General features: G+C 38.7%; 1 protein-coding gene across 5 annotated transcripts; it reads left to right on the top strand.

Annotated features, from left to right (window-relative positions):
- The first annotated feature begins 762 nt into the window (after positions 1 to 762).
- On the top strand, positions 763 to 23229 carry helz2b (helicase with zinc finger 2b). 5 transcript variants are annotated; one of them, XM_031735372.2, is made up of 20 exons: positions 763 to 883; positions 5869 to 7321; positions 8711 to 8894; positions 9561 to 9668; positions 10864 to 11372; positions 11460 to 12092; positions 12395 to 13193; positions 13347 to 13422; positions 13544 to 16985; positions 17109 to 17194; positions 17323 to 17445; positions 17521 to 17676; positions 17779 to 17923; positions 18014 to 18142; positions 18333 to 18525; positions 19653 to 19799; positions 20591 to 20800; positions 20917 to 21073; positions 21562 to 21729; positions 22372 to 23229. In XM_031735372.2, the coding sequence occupies exons 2-20, from the start codon at positions 5973 to 5975 to the stop codon at positions 22482 to 22484; spliced, it is 8727 nt and encodes a 2908-aa protein (XP_031591232.2). In that variant the 5' UTR covers positions 763 to 883; positions 5869 to 5972; the 3' UTR covers positions 22485 to 23229. The 5 variants fall into 5 exon arrangements, with proteins under 5 accessions (XP_031591232.2, XP_039468810.1, XP_039468811.1 ...); XM_039612876.1 differs by having other exon boundaries at positions 21595 to 21729; XM_039612877.1 differs by having other exon boundaries at positions 11505 to 12092.
- Positions 23230 to 24120: the final 891 nt, after the last annotated feature.

The following is a 24120-nucleotide window of genomic DNA, read 5'->3' on the forward strand; positions in this document are numbered from 1 at the left end:
ACACAGTAAAATGCTTGGGGTCTTTTAATACTGGTCTTCTTAACTGACCATAGTTGCTTGAGAAATGTTATTATAATCAGTGTTTTGTGTGTGTGTGTGTGTGTGTGTGTGTGTGTGTGTGTGTGTGTGTGTGTGTGTGTGTGTGTGTGTGTGTTTTGTTTTGTTTTTTAATGCTGGGACAAGGCATTTTAGAGACCTTAACTGGAGTAACATTTTAAGGCACAGAGAAAAACACTCGTTTAACTATCTCTAGAATGGGGAAGGAGGTTCACGCCACAGTATAATGACGTCTTACACCAAAAGGATGTTTCAGACTAACCATGCAAGAAGAGCATGATACATACAGGAAGCCACTGTTTTGCTGCACCTATGATTCTGGATCTCTATTGCTTACATCTAGATTATTCAGTCCCACCATACCAGCATTTTCACTCATCACAGTACCGTAATAATATACATTTTGCTCTGTGTGATGATGCGACCAATGTATATTATAACATCATGCGCTTTTCAGGTCAAGTCTTTAATAATAATGTTTTTAAAAGTACATAATTAGTTTGCAGCAAGCAGAAAAACAGGAATGGGGAGTAACCCGACTAACATTGCAGGAACAACATAAAGAACACAGGAAGCTGCTGTTAATAGAAGCAACATTTTTTTTTTTTTCGACGACCAAGCATTTCTCTGTGCGCCAGGGCAGGTGGGTGGAGTTAAGGCCATGTTTATTACGTCCAAACTGTTGCTGACGGAAGAGACGAGAAATGAAACTTAACTGAGACCGACGGTTGCAGCCAAGATGAGTCCAGGGGATGCTATCCAAGTCCCGCTGTTTTCGATCAGACTCACATTGGGATCAGTTGACAAATAGCACCTTGGTTTAACGGTAAGTATTATTATTATTATTATTATTATTAGTAGTAGTAGTAGTAGTAGAAGTCTCATTATGTGTATACAACATGACCGTCAATTCTAAATGTGAATGTGGATTTTTTATTTACTTTTTTTTAATGGCAACGGTGCCGGTATTGCCGGTATTTGGCATTTTCTCATGGTTATCAAATTGTTTATAAAACACTGGACAGTGCTAAACCGACTGTTATTGTCACACTTCAGTAACTCTAGTTTCTTTATAAGTTTTATTATAATAAGTGTTTTTTTCTTGGTCCTCTGGAACCATTACAATAGTAATAATGTAAATTATGCTCTGTGTGATGACACGACCAATGTATATCATAACATCATACGCTTTTCAAGTGAAGTCTTTTTTTTTTTAAAGAAGTAAATAATCAGTTTTCAGCTAGCAGAAAAACAGAAATGGGAGGGAGGCTGAAGCCAGACTAACCGTGCAGGAACATCATAAAAAATGCAGGAAGCTACTGTTAAAAGGAGCAGCATTATTGTTGCTGACGCAAAAGAAGAGAAATGAAACTTAAGTAAGACTCCAGCTGAGTCCACGCGATGCTGTCCAAGCCCGAACAATCAAACTCACGGTGGGGTGAGGTGACATAGGACGTCAGTCAGTGAAGATAATAATGGTATTATTATTATTATGTAATGGGGCAGCCCACGTTACACCTGGTATTGTATTTAAAGATGTGTAATTACGCCATCTAGCGGACTTTAGACCCGCTTTACTTTTTCTACGTGGTTATTTATTGTATATAAATACAGACGTTTTAATCGTTAATAATGCTGGTGGCAAATCTCACTACTCGGCAGCCATCTTGAAGCGCATCGGGGCACTTCCTTAGGCAGTTATTTAGAAGCATTATCTCAATAAGCTTTAATTTCAGTGGTCATTAGGGTAACTGCCTATCACAGGTATAATTTTCTAAATATGGATTTGCCCCATAGATTTAATTTCTGGGTTTATGAGTTATATTTTCTTATGATGTTTCTGGTTAAACGCTGGTAGCTCAAATGCGAGAATCCTTTACAGACAGAGAGAATTCTTAATAGGAATCTGAGGGAGTTTAAGTAAGCATCTTGAGTAAGTGATCTACAAACTGACAGGCTAATGCAGAGGCCCGGGTTCAAATTCACTTCAGTTTGCTGTTTGTCTCCCCCTGCTCTTTCTCTCAGCTCCCAGCTGTCTGGTCTTATCTCCACTGCACTGTCGCAGTAAAGGCACAAGAGAAAAAACAAACTAAAATACCTGGAGCCACCAAATTTCTGAAAAGCAATAGCTTCCTCTACCACCCTAAGTAGACTATAGACTGCATATCTAGGTGGACTTAGTGCTTAGTGATTTTCAAAAAACTAGGAAAAACTTAACTTTGATTTTTGGTGTGGTTTGAATCCAGATCTCAAAGGGCAACTGTTGTTGCATAATTTTGTTTCAACACATTACACAATGTACAACCCCCCAACAAATTGAGAAACCACGTAAAATGTAAATAAGAACAGAATGCAAGATTTGCAAATTTCATAAACCCATATGTTATACACAATTAAAGCATAGAAAATGTGAAATTTTTAAACTGTGAAAATTATACATGTTAAGAAACATGTTTCCTTTTGAATTTGATGGACATCTCACACATCTCAGAAAAGTTGGGACAGGTACAAAAAAAGCCTGGAAAAGTAAGTGCTACTAAAAAGAAAAGCTGGCAACAAGTGGCAACAGGTCAGTAACATCAGGTACAAAAAGAGCATCTTAAATTATGTATTTTGTTGACATAGTTCAAAAATTTTATTCACAGAAACACAAATCAGAATGAATAATGAGGGAAAATGGAGCAGTTCCTTTTCTGCTTCCTCTCGCCTCGCCTGTGCCTTCCTTATTTGCTTTTTTAAAAGGCCTATTGGATCAGTTGTTGCAGTGTTTTAGCTAACTAGTCACCACCAGATCTATGTATTTTGCCACACAAGCACTCATGTTAGGTTGGACCTGCAGGTGGGATGCTCAGCTATGATTGGTTCTTAGGATTAGGGTAGTTTGGTCAGACAGAGACAGGAGTGTTTCAGGTGTGACTTTGCCTATGATAGCCACAACAGTTAAATGCAAAAATACACCTGCCCTTTAATCAGCAATTCTTTTATGATATCTGACATTTAAAAAAACATCTGGGGCTTGAGCCCCGAACGCCCGGGATAACGATGGACCTGGATGATCTTTACGTGGCAACGAATGAAAAAAGGCAACACCACCACTCTGTGCCAAGCTAATTTAAAATGTACTGAGGAAAAGTGGAAAATTCTTTTTTAGGTCAGACAAATTGAAATTTTAATTTAGTTTTGGAAAACATTGGTGCCATGTCCTCCAGACAAAAAAAAAAGAGAGGCCATCCAGCTTGTTAATAGCACTCAGTTCAAAGCCTGCATCTCTGGTGGTATGGGGGTGCACTATAGCCTATGGAATGGCAGCTTGCTCATCTGGAAAGGCACCGTCAATGCTGAAAGGTATTACAGGTTGTAAAGAAACATATTTTCTCATTCAACTGATGTCTTTTTCTGGGAAGGGCTTGCATTTTTCAGTAAGACAGTGCTTATTGCAGCCATAGCTCCTACTACAAAGAAGACCCTGAGTGCTAAACTGCTTTGCCTACAGTCCAGACATGATTCTCCAATTCAAAACATTTGAAGCATTATGAAACAAAAAATACAACAAAGAAGACTCAAGTATGGGCGGGTATAAAAAACTGTTTGCTGATTGCACCACAGTTGAGTAATTTTAAAGTTTAGAACCTGTGGACATTGCCAAGTGCTGCATTTACTCCATTCAAGTGCTCTACCGGGCCTTTACTGCAGCCACCTTCATTTTCTGCTTCTTTGTGGGGTCTTTTGGAATTTAATTTCTCTTCAAGTTGAGATCAGGGGGCTAACTTAGCTTAAAGAATATGCTGTTTCTTTGCTTTGAGAAACTCCTGGCAGTATGCTTTGGGTCATTGCTGATTTATCCTTACAGTTTTGAAGTGTTTGTCTGAATCTAATTAGAGACTATAGCCCTGTACACTTCAGCCCTGCTATTAATAATCTTTATCTTAGGTTTTATGTGGCAAAGTCTAATCTGGTTTCGGCGATGTATCAGTGTTGGCATTTTTAACGGCTGTTAAATGAAAATTTTACAGAATAGTACAGAAGAAACACACTTCAGTCATCTTCAGAGTTTTAATGTTGCTTAGCTTGTCCACCACAGGAAACTCAACTCCCAACCTTCCTGTTGGGAACAGTGCTTGCTCAAAGCAGTCTAAGGAGCTTGGAAAGAAAAGCGTCTGGACTTCTTTAAGTTGCTTGAAGTTGTTTGAAGTTGAAGCTGCTTCAAGACGTTTCACCTTTCATCCGAGAAGCTTACCCCACCCTATCATGTGATTTCCATGGGTGGGGTTAGGTTTCACAATGAGCTCAGCCGAAACCTTGGCTGATTGTGACCTACACCTGTTTTCACACCTTAGCTCGTGTGATTAGGTAGAGGATCATTAGGGGGTCCATTGTCCCTCTTGGGGGGACATGAGAGGTGAAACATCTTCAAGCAACTTAAAGAAGTCCAGATGCTTTTCTTTCCAAGTTCCTTAGGCTACGTCCACACTAATGTGTTTTCGTTTGAAAACGCATCGTTTTCTCTCCGTTTTGGCCTCAGTGTGGACACTCGAAAACCCAGACTTTCTAAAACGATGACGCATTTTAGTCATGTGATGCAGGCATGTGACCAATTAAACAAAGATAGCGAAGGGCATTATACAGCAGTTGTTTTGATTGCTCTCAATTTTGACAGCCCTATAAAAGATTAATATCAGTTTGTACATGCTCCAGACAGCTTTTCCTCAAATTCTTTAATTCTCACTCGCTTTTGCGCATGCGCAGGACTGGAACGTAAGCGTTTTCGGCCGTTTCAATGTGGACGCACAGCTCTGTGAAAACGACTGAAAACGCTAGTGTGGACGCGGAGCGTTTTCAAATCTATCTGGGCTAGTGTGGACGTAGCCTTAGACTACGATGACCTGGATGACTGAGACGTGTTTACCTTATTACCAAATCACAACAACAGTCACCTCAAGGTGCTTTATATTTAAAGTGTGACTGTTATACAAATAAAATGTAATTGAATATAACTGAAAAGAATCTAACACCAATAAAATGCCTGCAGTATGAGACAATTTTTACATCAGTGAGAGATTACAGCACATCCAATATTAGCAAATTAGTTTAATACTAGTATTTTACATGTCAAAAATCTTCATTCAGACTAGTTTTATTTTAAACAACGATTGCTACAGTAGTGTACTGTCAATGTTTTAATGCAGGGGAAATGGCAGACAGCTAAAATACACTACACTGCAACTCTGAACTGTAACTTCAAGTTCTGTCATTTCCTTTTGTGTTCTACATATAAGATAAGAATATTTTGGAAAAAGTTGAAAGGCAGATTTAGGCCATGAAGAGGCCACAGTTTGGAACTATATTACAGAGGAAAACATTGATAAGAATAAGTCAATGAGATTTTATTTTGTTAACACCAGAACATGCAATTGAAAATATACTGAAGTGAATTAATTGACCTCTATAAAGACTAAAAACTGTATGGCTATTTTTAAATTGAGCTGCTGAAAGTAAACAGTTTATTTAAGTCTGTCTAACCCGGAATGTGGCCCACTTAGTTTGCCAGTGCTGGTTACTAGCATCAGCATGGAAATCCAAGTTGCAGAAACACTTGAAATGCGCTTTCTATGAAGTATGAGACATCTTGTATCCAATAATAGTAGTTTTGAGAATGAAATTAAATGTACATCCATATCATTGCTTCTCTTTACATCCCCAACTAAGTACTTCACTAATCTATATGTTAAGATTAAATGGCTGAGTCTTAGTGGATAATTTCTGCAGTGACTGAACACACTTCTTATAATTCTATTCTCATTTTTTTTCCAGACACATTCAAGCCAAGCAAGAGATTCATCACCCACAAGACATTTCAAGGGTCATTACACATTTTTGTATTCAGTGCCTGGTTTAAAGATTATGATTGTATCAAAATGTCAGCAAGTGCTTCCAGACTGTCTCCTCTTTTATTGGTCTATGACCTCAAACTTGTTTGCACTCAGTGCTGTGTCAAGGAACAAGAAATTACATATAGATTGAAATCAGTTCAACACAAGTGCGGACACAATGTCCTGCTCTGCAAAGCCAAAGGTGGCATTAAATGGAGGCCCGTTTCTAGACGGCCAATATTTCCAAACCCAAATCAGTATATGGCCTGTTGGTACTATGTAGAGGGGCGTGGTTGCACTCAGCACAAGAACCGGTGCACCTTTGCCAGAAGTGATGAGGAAGCTGCAGTGTGGACATTTGAAAAGCACCAGGGATTGGATCACACACTTCTCTGTAATCTCATAGCTGAGTCTGAGAGAGGAACTCGTCAGGCTAACATTGTTGAACCTCTGGGTGACCTCTTGGCAGATGTAGATCTAAAAGCTGTGTGTAATTTGTGCTCTGTCAAGGTAAATGAAATAACATACACAGTTCAGTCAGTTGTGCACAAGTGTAATAGATCTCTGCTACTAGCTAAAGGCAAAGCCTCCGACCTATGGAAGCTTGTCTCTAAGCGACCTACACTTGCTCAAACTGTTTGTTACGAAGTGTGTAAATACATTGCTGAGGACTCCAGATGCACACAACACACGCAGGGTCGAGGATGCACTTATGCCAAAAGCCTTGAAGAGGCCACTGTTTGGAACTATCTTACAGAGAAAAAAATGGATAAGAATGAGTTAATCAGACTTTTAACTGAGTCACAGTCTGTTTCATTAACACCAGAACATGCAGCTGAAAGCATGCTCCGGCACTTTTCAGGTGAATTCATTGAGGTCTGTAAAGACTGTTTTCAGGAACACCCACAAAAGCTAACAACCAAAAGGTGGAATGATTTTTGTGCGGCAGACATAGCACATGCCTGGAACCCAGTCTTAGTTTATCACCTATCAGAGAACAGCAGGAAACATGTCTACAGTCAGGTGCGCCCGCTTCCCCCAAACTGTCAGTTTACATATTGTAGTTATGTAATACAAGGGAAGCCCTGCTGGCACACCGCCAATGAATGCCAGTCTGCTCAGAGTGAGGTGGAGATGGCTGTGTGGAAAGCAGAGCACACCGGGCTCTGTGTTCGGCCTCACCTACTTCAGCTGAGCCAACCGGTGCAGACACAGCCCAGAAAAGTGACCATGTACTGCAAAGTTTGCCACCTGAGTCTTTCTTCCCCAGAGAGCTTCTATAAACACTGCGCCTCTTTGGAACATGCCCAGTTAGTCGCCCAGGACACCACTACCAGGTGGAGAGGACGCGAGGTGCCACACAACCGGCGAGCTGAGCTTTGGCTTTGTGAGAGGTAAATGGCTCCAGTTTCTTTCACATCTTTTACCATGAAGGTTCTGTAAGAAGGCTTTAAGCAAATAGACCAAAGCCTTTTTTTCTCAATTTAGTTTATTAAGCTCATTCTGTCATGTAATTTGTTCAAAACAAGGACAAACAGATGTGGAGCAAGTATTCAGATTCAGATCAACTGAATATTTTAACTAAAGTGGTTCTGATGTCTAAATGTAACTAAACAGCAAGTGAGCAGGACTGAAACAGGACATAGTTTCATGAGCTATGCTTCCAGCACCTCATTTGCCAGCTTATAAGCATTCTAAAACTAATGTTAGCACGGTGGCATGGTGGTTAGAAGTCTAAGGAGCTTGGGTTTCATGTATAGAGTGGGACCAGGTTTCACAATGAGCTCACCCGAAACCCTGGCTGATTGTGACCCACACCCGTTTTCACACCTTGGCTCATGTGATTAGGTAGAGGATCATCAGGGGGTCCTTTGTCCCTCTTTGGGGGGAAACTCCCACTGGGTTTAAATCTGGGACTCTCGGCCATTTGACTCTTAGAACTGAAGAAGCTTCTCGGATGAGAGGTGAAACGTCTTCAAGCAACTTAAAGAAGTCCAGAAGCTTTTCTTTCCAAGCTCCTTAGACTACGATGACCTGGATGACTGAGAACCTTCACAGACATATGGTGGTTAGAACTGTTACCTCATAGCAAGATGGTCCCGAGTTCAATTCCTCCATTAGGCCTTCTGTGTGGAGTTTGCATGTTCTCCCTGTGTTTGTGTGGGTTCTCTCCAGGTACCCCGGCTTCCTCCCACAGTCCAAAGACATGCAGTTAGTGCGGATAGATTGAAAACTCTCAATTGCCCATAGGTGTGAATGTGAGTGAGTCCTAAGACTGCTGGGCTAGGCTGCAGCCCCCCCAGTGACCCTGAAAAGGATAAGCGAATCGATGGATATTATGAATATGATAATGACATCCATGTTATTTTCATAGATGGTTTACAAAGCATTGCTTAACATTTTTCTTTTATTTTTTACTTTAAAAATATTTATCAAAATCTATTTAACTATTTAATATCGATGTATATTGTAAAATGTCTTTTTGTCAAGGAGCAAAATTCATAATCTTATATTCTACAAAACACAGTTTTCATGTTCTGTCATACCATAGTAACAACCATTACAGGAAGGGAAAATGTGTTTCAAATTACTTTATTTGTTTCACTCTAGTCAGATAAGTTTATATCTTCTATGTTAGGGAACAACAGAAAAATATAAAGAATTTAAACCTAATTGTTTATGTCTATAGTGGTAAAAATCATTGAAGGACCATTTCCATTTCTTTTGCTAATTTGACTGATTCATTTCACTTATTATTTGTCAAACTTGTCATTTGATCCTAGACCCCAAACTTGTGAGTACGGCAGTAAGTGCCCAAAAGCTCATTCTATGGAAGAGCTGCAGGAGTGGATGATGCGTGCTGCAGAAGAGAAGGAGATCAGACATAACATTCAAGCCCAGGGCCTCATGTCTTATAATGATAGGCTCTTGGAGGAATACAAAAACAGCAGTAATGAAGTGTACATTGTAAGTATAAGGCTTGAATCCACTGTAAACAATCTTCGTATTGTCTTGAAGAATTTTTTATTTGACAGGGTGTGTAGGTGGATCACCAAGGTATACTACAGTCTTTGGCAGCATTTCCATCACAGGAATTTTCTCCAGTTACTGAAAGCACACAGGTGGAAATTAAGCATAAGGGTAATGACTTTTTGTAACTGTGACATGTTGCAGCCCTTAACATTTTTGACTGACAAGGTTGTTGTTTCAGGCCAGGTTCTAGAATGAAACGAGTTACAACATAAACCGCTTGCACACAAACATCAACATATGCAGACTGCTCCAGTGTGTTATGGAGGGGTGGGAGTCATTATCTATGAATGGCAGCAGTCTTGCCACCATTCTGTCACTGATCACCTCCTCCAGTGTGGCGAGCTTCATGCCAACAACAGACTCGACCTTCCTGATGAGTTTGTTTGGTCTGTTTGTGTCCTTGCATGCCACACCAAAGAAGATGGTGCTCGCAACAACAGACTGATAAAATATATAGAGCAGTCAGTCTGCCCAGAGCATAATTAGCTGACTTAATGCAATGAATCTTACTTTTTACATGTTGATTTAAGAGTAGAATATTTTTTATTCATCTTTTGACTATTCTAAATGATGTCTTTCACTTTTTCAAATGCTGAACAGATGTCTGAACATGTTGACGATGTCAGCATCTCTTGCGATGAAGATTCAACTGTGGAGTGTCAAGAGATTAATGCAACACTAAAATGGAATTTTCAAATTGAGACAGAGGTAAGACTTAATATTGTTTTATTTTCAGAAAACATGTTCATTGCAGTTTTTTTGTTTCAAGTGTGAAATTTGTGTTCCCTGTGTCCAGGCACAGGTTTCGCGTTTCACTATTTTGGGACCACAGTCACGAAAATAGTGAAATTTGCACAAAATAGGACTCACACAATCAGCATAAAAGAAGCCAAACTTTTCATTTAAGAAAATGTATCTCAGAATAGTGACACTAATGGGAGAACCTCCAGCCTTGAAACAACACATTTTTTAAACACTGTTTGAATGCTTGAGCCTTGATAGGGTCTAATAAGTCCAATTGCATCCTGGAGGAGGCTGGGGACCTGCAGTCTGAGTAGAACATGTTTAATTAACATCTCCTTTACAGAGGTAGCCTATTATAGCAGAAGCCTGAGAAGTTTACCACTGCTAGAAAACAGCAGTGATAGAGGAAGCTGTAAGGCTGAAAAAGGATTGGCTGGCACAGGGTTTTCCTGAAGCAAAAAACAGTTTTTCTTCAGTTACTACTGAAGATCAACTACTGTTGATCCCGAACAGGAACTCGGTTTAATAGTGGAAAAATACTGGGGAGCTCCTGAACCCAAGCAACGCATCCTCAGTAAAGAGGCAAAGTCTGAAGACCTACCTGGGGGAAATCTTGCACATTTTCCAGGGAGAAAGTAGTTGTGGTAGTTGCAAAACTCCTCAATGGCAAGGTGTAGGATGTGAATGAGATTTTGTGATGAGATGCTAAAGTCTCTGAATGTGGTTTGGTGGTTTAGGCTGACACCCGGTTCAGTGTTGCGGAGAGGTACCTCAAAGGTATTTTAAAGGATCCATTAAGAAGCATTAATTACTATGATTTTTAAATAATGGTTAATTGCTAATTAATAGTAATTTACATGTCTGAATAAAAAAAACTATTTAAAAAAGAAAAATGAAAAAAGGTTGTTTTTTTCCTTTTTCTTTTTTAAATAGTTTTTTATTTATTTGCTTTTATTCGAATAACAAGGATATTTCTGAGTGACCCCAAACATCTGAATGGTATTTTAGACTGAACAAAGTAGACTTTCAGGCTTGAACAGCTAGATCTTTTACCAAAACACTAATATTGTGTGGTCTGGTTTCACTGCTCAATGCAAAATTTGTATTGCCCAAGAAAGGTTCGAATTATGTCACAGTATGCAAATTTGTGTTCAAACAGAGAGAGCTTGTGCATGTGGCATTGCTAAAGCAAGAACCAGGAGCTTCATTCACCCTTGGTGATGCAGATTCTGAACCTTGCATCTACTCATCAAGTGAACCTTTTCTCAGGGAGGATGGGACCTATGACATTACCGTATCGTTCAAATCCATCAACCCAGGCTTGTACAGACAGTGGTTAGTGCTTGATTTTGACATGAGACCAGTGCTCTTGAAAAAACTCAAAGTCAGAGTAGGCCATTCAGTAGTCACTGAACCACCAGCTGTGAGCAGTGGAGCAAGATTTCAGAGTTGTGAACGTTGGCACAGAGGGAACAGGATAATCATCCCATGTTCGTCGAGGACAGAAGAACAGGATGAGTTATTAAAGATGTACAAGCCTCCACAGATTAGTTTCCTGTATAAATCCTCCCACAACATTCAAACACCACTGAATAATGAAAACTACAAAGAAAGAATGCATCATTTCCTCTACAATGAAGAATGTGCAGAAGACCAGGTTGTTTCAAGGTAATAGGCTTTTGTATATGATTTAAAATTTTCTGTTTGAATTTGCACATATACTCAATTGCCTAAGTTTTTTTCATATTTTTTTAGACTAAATGTTTGTGAAGAAATTACAGCACTGGATACATTATACAGTTTGCAGTTTGGTGTGGAGGCTCCTCGGGGGCAACTTTTTGGTGTTGTCTTGATTCCTTGTCACCTTACACAAGACAGCCCTGAGGGACTTACACTACAACGAAGCATCCGATCTGCCCTGATAGCCCCTTTAACTTCTCGCCCAAACTCTAAAGTCTATGAAGCCGGCGTGTTGCCATACAAAACAACTGAGAATAAACTTTTTTTGCTACTGTCAAAGCAATGTTGCTTTGATCTTGCACTAAAAAGAAATGAATCATATCAAATGGAGGTGCAATTCCAGCTGGACCGCCTCAACTACTGCACCATGCACAGGGCTGTCGATCTTCTTCCCGATACAAAGACTGTGCTGCCAGTCCTTAAAAGTTGTGTAATTCCTAATGGTAACATCACCTGTGAAAATCTCAACACAAAGCAGCAATTAGCAATTGAATTTATCACAGGGAATTCTAATGTCAAAAACCTTGTGGCACCCCTCCTGATTTATGGACCTTTTGGAACTGGGAAGACATTCACCCTTGCAACAGCAGCCAGTGAGCTTTGTAAGGATCCTCAGAACAAAGTTCTCATTTGCACCCACACCAACAGGTAATATATTGAAAATATATGCATCAGTCTGGGCAGTTTTCTCTTTATTCAAAGCTTGAATAATTTTAGACTTATTCAGAGTCTAAAATTGGGTTAAACTTTGTTCTAAAGTGAAGGGTTGGCATATCTCAGTTAACATTACACTTGGGTAATGTTTCAACAACATTTTAATGACTATACATTTCTTTAAAACAAAAAAAAGGTTTCTGAGTAGATAGAGCAGGTCACTAATTAGAAGGCACTTAAGCACAGAAAAAAACAATCTAATCAAATGCTAACATTTACTTGTCATTTCCTTTCAGTTCAGCAGATCTATATGTCAGAGAACACTTCCATCCAATCATCAGCAAGAAAAATGGTGGAATCAGGCCAATCAGAATAAAAGCAAACAAACAAGGGACTGCTTTGCATGCTACTGATAGCATTACTTTGAAATACTGTCTTCTTTCAGAAGAAGGACATTATTTTCTACCACCTACAAAAGCTGCTCTAGATCAGCACAACATAATCATAACTACCACAACCATGGCAAGACATTTTCATGACCTAAATCTTCCAGAGGGATACTTCACCCACATTCTGATTGATGAAGCCTCTCAGATGCTAGAATGTGAAGCCCTAATGGCCCTTGGTCTTGCTGGAGCAAACACAAGAGTTGTTCTAGCAGGAGATCACATGCAAATGGGACCAAAGCTTTTCTCCGTGCCTGACCATGATCGTTCAAATCACACACTCCTCACTCGCTTGTTCCACTATTATCAAGACCAAAACTGTGATGCTGCTAAGAAAAGCAGAATCATTTTTCATGAAAATTATCGCTCAACCAGAGAAATTGTGGAGTTTGTCGCCACCCATTTTTACGTTGGTAAAAATGATTTCATCAAAGCTGCTGGAGATGTTCCAGCTCCTACAAACTGCCATGCCCTGAAGTTTCACCATGTCAGGGGAGAGTGCCTCTTGGAGACAGTATCGATGTCTTGGTATAACAACACAGAGGTGACAGAAGTGGTTGAAGTAGTGAAAGATATTCTTAAACACTGGCCAGCAAGCTGGGGTCACAAGGACCAAAGTTCAGTCTGCATTCTGTCAGAGGGATTTCAGGTAATAACTTTTTGTGTTGAGTCCAGTTATAATCAGACTAAAAGATAAACATTAATCACAGTAATGATAAATACAGGACTTTAAGATAAACTCCAAGACACACATGTAAAGATATGATTAAAACATTTTTTCGTTGATTTCTTTGATTTATAGGTTCCTCGAATTAGGACAGCGCTTTCAAGCAGAAACCTTGCAAACATCAATGTTGAGAGACTTGCAAATGTTCAAGGTAAAGACCCCTTGTCAGATTCTCCATTATTGTAGACAGAAAGGAAGTCTAAACTCTCACTGTTTAAATACTGCATCGCTATTATTATCATTTTCAAATAACTCCTTGCATGTGTCTACAGGAAAACAGTTCAGAGCAGTCATAATGACAACTGTGCAAACACGCGACAGCCTAAAAACATCTCACCTGCCTGGTCTGGAGATGTTCAATGATGCCCGTGTTTTAAACACTGCGATGACAAGGGCTCAATCCCAGGTGGTTGTAATTGGAGATGCTGCTGCCCTGTGTTGCTTTGGGAAATGTTCAGGAATCTGGAAGAGTTTCATAAACCACTGCATCAACAGCAACAGTGTTGCACCACAGCATTTCACTAAAGAGTTCTTTGAACAAGATATTATGGAAACTGCAAAGTTTCAGAAGTTTGAACATGTGGATGAGAGCCACACTCTAGATGATGCAATTCTTAAAGAGCTGAAAGATGATTATGAGCAACTGAAAACAGATGAAGACAGTTTGGAATTTCAGATGACCTTTTCAAATCACGATGGGTCAAGAGCACTATACAATTTCACCAATACTGGCACAGATCTATTAAAGATGTGTGAAAAACAACCAGAGATTTACAAACAGGGGAAGTTGATCAGGGAATCACACAGGAAAGGCTACGTCATACCATTTCATAATCCAACCAAACGAATAAGCATCGTGGGACAGGCAAACCTTGGTAAGGCCTTTACTGGAGATGAAGTGGTCCTCCACAAAACAAAAGTTGTAAGCATCACCAAGAAAGAAGAATCAGCACGTGTACTTCTGTGCCTGCTTGAGGATGAAGATCACAGCAAGTCACGACAGAATTCTGAAAGCAAATTTATCAGAAGGATGATGATACCGATAAAAAAATCGGAGCCCAAAATATGCGTACTGATCCTCAAGAATCAACGCAACTTTATGCCAATATGGGAGGAAATTGATGGAGAATGGACAGTTGCAACACAAAAGTATATTGATGAAAATCTAAAACAGAACAGTGTATTCAAGGTGGAAGTGATTTGCTGGAATGAAAACAATTTTTTTCCATTGGGGTACGTCATAGATATTCTTCCAGTTGGCAGCTCTTTGGATTCTGGACTAAAGATCCTGAATGAAGAATTCAAAGTTGCATACAATACATGCAAATCGGGCAAGGCCGTTTCCAACACTGATGAAAACAATACAAACAGACAGGACTTGCGTGAGTTAATCACTTTTACTGTGGATCCTGCAGAAGCAAAGGTCCTGGATGATGCTATCAGCGTCAGGGAACTTGAAGATCATTATGAGTTGGGACTCCATATTGCTGATGTGGCAAGTGTTGTGAAGCCAGGTGATGATTTAGACAGGGCTGCAGAACAAAGTGGCACTACATACTACTGTGCTGAGGAGAAACCTATTTCCATGTTTCCCCAGGACTTGAGCATTCAACTCAGTCTGCAAAAAGGTCGAGATCGCAGGGTGGTCTCATTGATTTTCAAAGCAGAAAAGAATACAAACAAGATAACAGAAAAACCCACATTTCAGCTTTCTCTAATTAACTCTGACAAGCAGCTGTCATATTTAGAGGCAGAGGACATCATCTCCAAAAGCTATAAAGAGACCCCCAAATTTGATACTGTTGAGCATTGTGTAACAGTTGCTTACTGTTTTGCAAAAGCTCAAAGGAAGATAAGACTTAAATCTGACTGGGCTTATTCTCAAACCGATGCTGACAGATTGCCCGGGAAGCGCAAAGCCCATCTGATGATTGAAGAGCTTGCTGTGTTATTTAACCAACATGCATCCGAGACTTTGATCAGCTATGACAAAACCAGGTATTCCACACCACTTCGCTGTCAGGCAAAACCAGATCCTGTAAAGGTAGAAGAATTCAAAGAGGAATGTGGAGAATTAATACCATTGTCTTTTCTCGTGCGGCACAAAGTAGACCATGAACAACAAAGCCCAAAGTGTCAAAACTTTCGCATACTCCCTGAAGTGTGGAAAGAAATTGTTGCAGCGGCCAGAACAGATGATACAGACAAAATGATAGATCTAGTTGCTGCTGATGAAATCCACCCTCTGATACAACCAGTCACTCAAATGTTCAGAAGGTGCTTCAGTAAAGCTTACGTCATCTGTTCAAAATCATCTCCTGAGGCAGAAATAGGGCATTATTCTCTGAACCTAAAGTCTTACACAAAAGCTTCCTCACCAATACGGCAGTACATGGATGTCATTTTGCAAAGACTCTTGCATTCTTTCATATGTAATACAAATGTACAATACACTAAATCAAGGATCATGGCTTTGTGCAGTCAATTTCAGGAGAACCTCAAGAATGCCGAGAAGTATGAACAGAAGGCTGAGCAAATTTCATATGCAGTGAGCATGAAAAAACAAAGTGCTTCAAAGATAGCCTTTGTTGTTCAGGCAAATCCTGAAGAAGACAGTTTTGCAGTAGCTTTTCCCTTTAACAAGAACATATTTGTCGGGAATTTGCCAATTATGTACAAAGATTTGCAACCAGATGATCAGCCATTTTACAATGAAGAAAAACACAGCGTCACTCTTAAATGGAAAAGACGGATCTATTCAGCTGATGCCATGCAAATCCACCAAGAGCTGAAAATGATGGCAGATAGTCGTCCTTGCATTGAGGTTCTATTGACAGTATGGAAAGATACTATTGAGGCAATTGACAATGGAAAATTAGATCATGCAAAGCGTCTCATAATGCATGCTGATGCTGATTTGAAGGAACTGGAAAAACAAACTGTTTTGCCTCAGTCCTCTGAAGGTTGCTATACCCAGGCTGAAAAGTGTCTCTCTGAGAAGCAAGAAATACCAGAGATGCAAAGTGAGCATTTTGCTGACATCCAACTCGAGTTGCAGCCAGGTGACATCCTACAGGTCCAATTGACTTCAAGGATTAAAAGAGGTTATCAAATGCCCACTGTTCAGTTGGTACACATTAAACCAAAGTTTGAAATTTGTGTTGACCATGTCAACAGCCCTATCACATGCTTCTCCAGATCGGCAGATATTCCTTCAAGGACTCATTACAATGATACCAAGGAGTATATACGAATCTGGAAACCTTTGTGTGAGATGGAATCTGCTGCTAACGCAGTGAATGAAAGTGATATCGTTATCATTGAGAACCTCCAGGTAAAGTTTAACCAAGAGTTGGAAGGCATACTCAAAGGAAGCTTTTTGTTACCGCTACAATGGATCAACGAATGGGCCATTGAATTTAACCTTCGAAACTGCTTTCTGTGCATACGGAAAAGAGGTCTCAAACTGGAAACTTCAAATGTGGAAACTTCAAAGGTGGAAACTTCTAACGTGGAATATTCCACCCTGGTAGACCCAAAAGAGTTCACATGGGTAGCCCATGGTATCACAAGTAATGCAGAAAAATTGAAAAATGGTGGAAGTAAAGTGGAGTTCTACATCAGTCACCTGCCTATGGAGGACATTCCTAAATGTATTTTTCAGAAAAACACTCATTTCACAGTTGAAATCATTCCAAAACTCATCCCTGACATGTAAGTTCAATAGTAATTCAGTTTTATATTACATTGCTTACTGCTGGATAGTTGAAACTTTTTTTTTTCAGTTACACATTTTCTTACTTTGATTGACACTGATTTACTTCTTTATTTCTGTAGCCGGAAAGAAAATGCTGTAGTCAACATTACGTCTGCATGTGACTTTGTTAAGGCTATAGCTCTAGGGCAGCGCATTCCAAGAGAGGGTATGTACATCATTCATCAATAAATAGTTTGATACTTATATCCATTAGTTACACAGAAAATTACAAGCTCCAAACCCAGAATTTTTTTTAAAAAATTAAATTTTTTAAAAGTTTGCATTGTGTTTCAGTTAAATCAAGCTTAAATATTGTGAGGAGAAAGATAAATGGACTGCCAGCGCTGAACCAGAGCCAGTACCATGCAGTAGATAAAGCTCTAAATAATACCTTCACACTGATACAAGGGCCCCCTGGTAGGTGTGTCAACTTGTGTACCTTGATGGTTCATATTTTCTGCAAAGGCTTAAACCATTTTCTTTGCCTCTTAGGAACTGGAAAAACAGTAGTAGGTGTGTACATTGTACACAGTTTTTTTGAGCACAACTCTAAAAAGAAAAGAAAATGGGATGACCCAAAGGATAAGGAAAAGAAAGAAGTCATTCTCTACTGTGGGCCATCCAACAAGTCTGTTGATGTTGTAGCAGGCAAGTTATGTTGATTCTCTGCAGAATTTAATCTCAATTTCATCTTTGAAGTGGTCATCAAAACCCATCGTGTTCTGTGTGTCTTTTATTGCTGTAACACAGAGTATTTAATGAGGTTTAAGGACAGCCTAAGGCCCCTCAGGGTTTACAGCCAAGAAGTGGAGATGCTTGATTTCCCTTTTCCAGACTGCAAGCTGCAGTTTTCCCAAAGAACACTTCGCCAAGATCGTTCCAAACCAGAGCTCAGGTACTGCAATCATATCAGTTGGTGACTAACTGCATTTGGATTGTTTTGTTGATTGTTAGTATAACGCTGGCCTCTTTTACATGAATTTAGGGATATCACTATGCATCACCGCATGCGTCAGGACCAAAACATTTATTCAGCTCAAATAAAAGACTTTGATAAACGTATTAAACTTGCTTTTGAAAAAAAGGGACAACTGACTGCTGAAGAAGTGAAAGAGTAAGTAATTTTTATGTTTTTTATTTTTTAGTGCCTGAAACATAATTTTTTGACCTCTTAAACTCATGTATTGTTGGAAGATTTTGGAACATTTTTTAAATAAATGTTAGTGAGACTATTATTTGCAATAAAAGCAATCAATTTTGCATAAAAATCAGTTGAAGGAACTGCATGGATTGTTTTCCTCTAGATACAAAAACCTTCTCAGAAAAGCTCGGGCATATGAACTCCAACACCACGACATCATACTGTGCACATGTACGCAGTCTTCCACCCCAGTCTTGACTAAGACTGTCACTGCACGTCAGATTCTAATTGATGAGTGTGCTATGGCCACTGAACCCCAGGCCCTGATTCCACTTGTCTGCAACAAACCGGAAAAGGTTTGAACATCATCAAATGCTGTGTTTCCTTCCTTGAGTTGCTCTGCTAGGCCTTTATAGAAACCACTGCTGCCTGTTCTGAGGTCTTTCTGCATTCTGTCTTCTTTAATAACTAAAAAGCATGCTCTCTTGGACTGAAACCAGGGGGGCTGAAATGACCATTAAAGAAATTTAGAAAAAGATCCCCCATCAGTACTAAATGTGGTTAATAAGTAAAAGGTAAAATGATGTTGCTTCATATTGCTGACAAGACATTTAAAAAAGATATATCTTTGCACAGAAACACACTAAGCGGTTTTCTGTTGGTTAGAAGTGTAAAACAAGGTTCAAGTGGTTCACCCATCATATCCATTGGGTCAATATTACTTCATAGGTGAAAGTGTGGTAGAAATATCACACCTAGTTGTTGTTTCAAGAGCTATAACTTTAAAAAAAAATACTAGTGTAATTGTGGCAAGAGACATAACTGTGGAGATACTCATAACTTAGTATTACAAAGACAAAGCTAACACATGATAAAACAGGAATCAAATTCACACACTGACAGTGAATGGATGATTGTTATAATACTGGACAATAGTTTAATTCCTTTTTATTCACACAGCGCCAAATCACAACTGCAGTCGCCTCAATGTGCTTTATATTGTAAGGTAGTCCCTACAATAATACATACAGAGAAAAACCCAACAATCATATGACCCGCTATGAGCAAGCACTTTGGAAACAGTGGGAAGGAAAAACAGGGAGGGGCGGCCATCTGCTGCAACCGGTTGGGGTGAATAAGACCTATTGAGCTTACTATAGCCAGCTGTAAATATCTTAAAATACCTGTCTTAGAGCCTCACAGGCTGTCTACTAGAATAGACTGTACTCAAGTGACTGTAGCCTGATAGGTGGTGAAGAAAATTGATCTAATAGCATCCTTTCAACTAAACTTAGGTCAAGGGGCATCTTTTTAGAATCTAGGACTACTACTTCATCTTCATTTATGACTACTCCTAACTTCAGGATAAGATTTTTTGTAAATAAGACCCAAAAAAAGAGGGTGCCTCATCGCTGCTTTGACAGTAGTCACTCTATTGCTAGTTACTCACTCTGTCTTACAATATCACCAATATAACTTTCAGGTTGTTTTGATTGGGGACCACAAACAGCTACGACCCATTGTGAGGAACGAACACGTGAGGAAGCTTGGAATGGCCAAGTCTCTGTTTGAGCGCTATTATACAATCCATGAGAAGAGGGCAGTTATGCTGGACACCCAATACAGAATGGTAAGAACATTAACTTTACACGATAGGAGTGTATATAATAGTGATGTTTAGCACAAAATAAATATACTGGATTACAAAAGTTTAAGACCACATCAAAAATCTAATCTTACCTCATTACAGTTTTTATATATGCTAAACTTAATAAAGTACACACACATACACACACACATGCACAATCCTGTATGTGTGTAGGGGGGAATAGAACAAGAATTTAAACAGCAGATTAGTGAAATTGCCCATGGGAACTCCTTTGTAGCCTGCCGTAGAAGTAGGTTTCAAAGGATTCAGATGAATTTGATCAACTCAACAGAGGCTTGTTCAAATCAATAATTTTGCTGTCATTATTCACCTGGATGCTTGACCTGCACGTCAGTTAAGTTTTCATCAAAACATTGTTGGAAAAGCAAAACATCACTGACTATGTGACGGTACAAATATGGCCTCAGTTATCAGATTTGAGCAAACTTTTGGAGTCTATGCAGCTCTATAGTTAAATGGGGCCAAACAAATACGCTGCAACTATTTACTGCTGACATGTTTCACAGATTCACTCAAATCTTACTCACTCCATTCTTCACTCAAACTGTTTAGATAGAGTATCTATCTAAACAGTTTGATAGAGTATCTTGCCTATACTAAGACTAATTGACAATGCCAGCTTAACAATTTGTTAGTATACTTATTAGTATAATTATCTTGCCAAGTGGTCTTACACTTTTGGATTGTATTTTTTTATACACTGCATTGTCTACCACATCCAATTCTAACTAAACTGTTATTTACCTTGATAGCATGAGGACATATGTGAGTTCCCATCAAATGAATTTTATAATGGAAACCTGAAAACTAAAGTGAGACAGCAGAGGAGTGTCTTTCAAATTGACAGCAAGACAAAACCCATTGTTTTTGGGGATGTCAAAGGAAAGACGATAAGTCTAGTTGTCAACACAGCCCAAGGCAACCAAAACTCTAAAGCTAATCTTGAAGAGAGAAACAAAGTGGTACAGTATTGGATGTTCTTTTGTTTCCTCTTAAACAGTAACATTTAAATATAAAAAAGCAAAAGTTACTGTAAAGCTACTGGATGCTCAACTATTTCAATTTGGTTCTCTTGCAGATTGCCATTGCTGAAAAGCTAGTGAAGACTGCCAGAATTGCACAGCAAAGTATTGTGATTTTATCACCTTATAATGCCCAGGTGTCAGAAATCAGGAATGAGCTGATGAAAAAGAAGATGGAACAAATCCCAGTTACCACGATCACAAAAAGTCAAGGTGACAGTGAGCTACTCTGTTACCTAACAATAAAACCTTTCCTAAAGTTTCCTAAAAAGGAAAGGCTTCAGAATATAGTATTCAAAATATAGTAAAATATATTTAGAATAAATAAAACATTAAAACTATATCAAAAACTATAAACAAAAAATAATTTGGAAAAAAGCCAACAGAACAAAAAAACTGTTCAGTTTTAAAAAGACCCATGTGTTGTAGTTTGTGGGGGGTTTTAAAATATTAAATCAAATATAACTGACTTCATTTAATTCAGTTGACATGGAATTCTTTTTCTGGGTATGACTCAGGAATTTCTCACAAAATCATGAAACAAGAAGAACTACAACAAAGGATAATAACTAGGAAATTGGGGGATTAGGATCAGTTTGCATAATAAGCAATACTCAAAAGTGTCAAAGGATAGACACAGGAAAAACCCAGTTATGCTGTTTAATGATAGCAAAATATGTGACAACATTCTTGTCTTTTAGGAAGTGAATGGCGTTATGTCATCTTATCTACAGTGTGCTCTCTACCAAATGAAGAAATTGAGAGACAACCAGAAAGAAGCTGGCTTTCCAAACATCTGGGCTTTGTTGGTGATCCCAATCAGATAAATGTAGCCATCACCAGGGCCAAGGAGGGACTCTGCATCATTGGTGAGATAATGCAGCTCTGCAGATCTGTTTTTAAGAATTATGCAGACGTTGCTGAGCTCCTAATATACAGTTGTCTAAGTTTACAATATTAATTGACTTGTGGATTTTTTTTTAAATTACTACCACTGTCATATTCCTAACCTAGTTTCACTGAATAACCAACAACGATTATTTTAAAGCATGTTTTAAAATTTTTTGGTAATTAAAACCTAAAATGTATTCAGTTATAAATATATGTTATCATTGTGTAGAGTACTAAACTATCCAATTCTTTATTATTGATACTCATAAGTCATAATAAGTTTTAATTTTAAACATTCACAATGCTACCTGTACATGGCCTTCACCTTAGTAAAAAGTCTGACTTTGGTGTGTTGTCTGCAATTTGTAGGCAGTTTGTATGCAGGAGGCGGTATTAGCAGTTGCAGTCTTGTTTCATATTTGCTTTTTGGGGGGTAGATGATGATGTAAATCAGCTGTATTTCCACTGTATTTTTGGCAAGACTTTTTCATACAAGTCAGTTTGATGACCAGATCACTCTCTAGTTTTCAGCATCACTTTTTAAAAGTGGATGTTTCTAATTTTAGCAACATTACCAAGATTATCGAAGCAGTCTCTAACGTGTTTCTATTGTTTCAAAGGTGACCAAGAATTGCTCATGTGCAGTCCAACTTGGAGACATCTCTTGAACCACTACACTCTTCACAATGCCGTGACAATTGCAGACAAGATTTCAGTGTGTTCAGCCACCTGATTGATTCTGTGCTTTGTGAAGTTTGCAGCAGCAGACCAGAGCTCCTACAGGGAAGCTAGTACAATTTTATGATTTTTTTATGTCATAAGTTTTCTTTTTTTTTCACTTCTCTGTTTTTAAGTTTATATTGGAAATATTTCTTTTATTACATTCATCTTGCTCTTTTGAAATATGAATAGTAAGTAGGAAATCTTACAAAACTTTGTTACATGAATTGCAAATATTGAACTTTGTATCACAGTGGATATTTCAGTTGTGTTATTATAGATCTTTTAAGTTAATTTAGGTATACCGGAACTGTATGAACTATCAAATTGTCAGTAGTTCCTGCTTATTGATGAATTATTTTGTTTTCTTACCTGAAACCTTGGTTTAGCACTTAAACAGCCTCACCATTCAGTGAGCCTGTCACAGTTTTTAAGGAAATATTATAATATTGCTTTTTTTTTTTCTTTTTAAAATTTTTTATATTGTAACTTCAGGGATCAGCTTTGGCTGGAGTTTTACACCAAAATCCTGTTTTTTGGTTGTATTGTTGTATGTATTGACATGTGTAAATTATAAGTTTAAATTTAAATGATATTGCTCCTTCATACCGTGTTTCACATTGAACTCTGTCTTCAAATATATAGTGTAATAGTAATAATGCTGTCAAATTGATCAATATTCACTGTGGGTTTTGTCTTTGATTGGCTAATGAACTGTATTGTATAAACAATTAATAAACTGCTCAAAAAAATTTAAACACATCCAAACTCAATCATGCTGGATATCTTTGGTGATAAGGACTGTTAAAAATGAAACGGTGAGACATTTTTTTTTTTTTAATGGAAATTAAAATGATCAATTTACAGAGGGCAAAATTCAGAGACATCCAAAAAATAAAAGTAAAAAAAAATTGCATGATAGTCCATTTTGCTGAAATTTCATAGAGCCACTCAAAATGGTCAGTACCATTGTATCATGTCTTTGTATTTATGCCTGACAACACTGTAGCATGTTCCTGATGAGACAACTGATCGTGCCCTGAGGGATCTCCTCCCAGATTTGGATCAGGGCATCACTGAGCTCCTGGACAGTTTGAGGTAGCATTGGATGGCCTAAAACATGTTCAGATGAGTTTGGGGGCCAGTCAGTGATATCAAATTCTTCATCCTCCAAGAACTGCCTGGATAGTCTCACCACATGAGCCTGGACATTGTCGTGCACCAGGGGGAACCCACGACCTATGCCACCTGCATAGGGTCTCACAATGGGATTTCATCCCCATACTAATGGCAGTCAGGGTTCTGTTGCCTAGCCTGTAAAGGTCTGTCCCTGGATATACCGCCCCAGACTTACCACCAAACCAGTCCTGTTAAACAATGTTACAGGGAGCATAATGATTTCCACGGCTTTTCCGAGCCCTTTTTATGTCTGTCACATGCACTCGGGGTGAACCTGTTCTCATCTGTGAAAATCACAAGGTGCCAGTGGTGTACTTGCCAATTCTGGTATTTCATGACAAATGCCATTCGGGCTCAACAGTACAGGGCAGCTCACTAAATGACACCAGGCCCTCAGGCCACCCTTGTGAAGTTTGTTTCTGATTGTTTGGTTAGATATATTTAAACCAGCTTGCTGGAGGTGACTTTGT

The sequence above is a fragment of the Oreochromis aureus genome, linkage group 5 (genome assembly GCF_013358895.1).
Source record: "Oreochromis aureus strain Israel breed Guangdong linkage group 5, ZZ_aureus, whole genome shotgun sequence".
Classification (NCBI taxonomy): domain Eukaryota; kingdom Metazoa; phylum Chordata; class Actinopteri; order Cichliformes; family Cichlidae; genus Oreochromis; species Oreochromis aureus.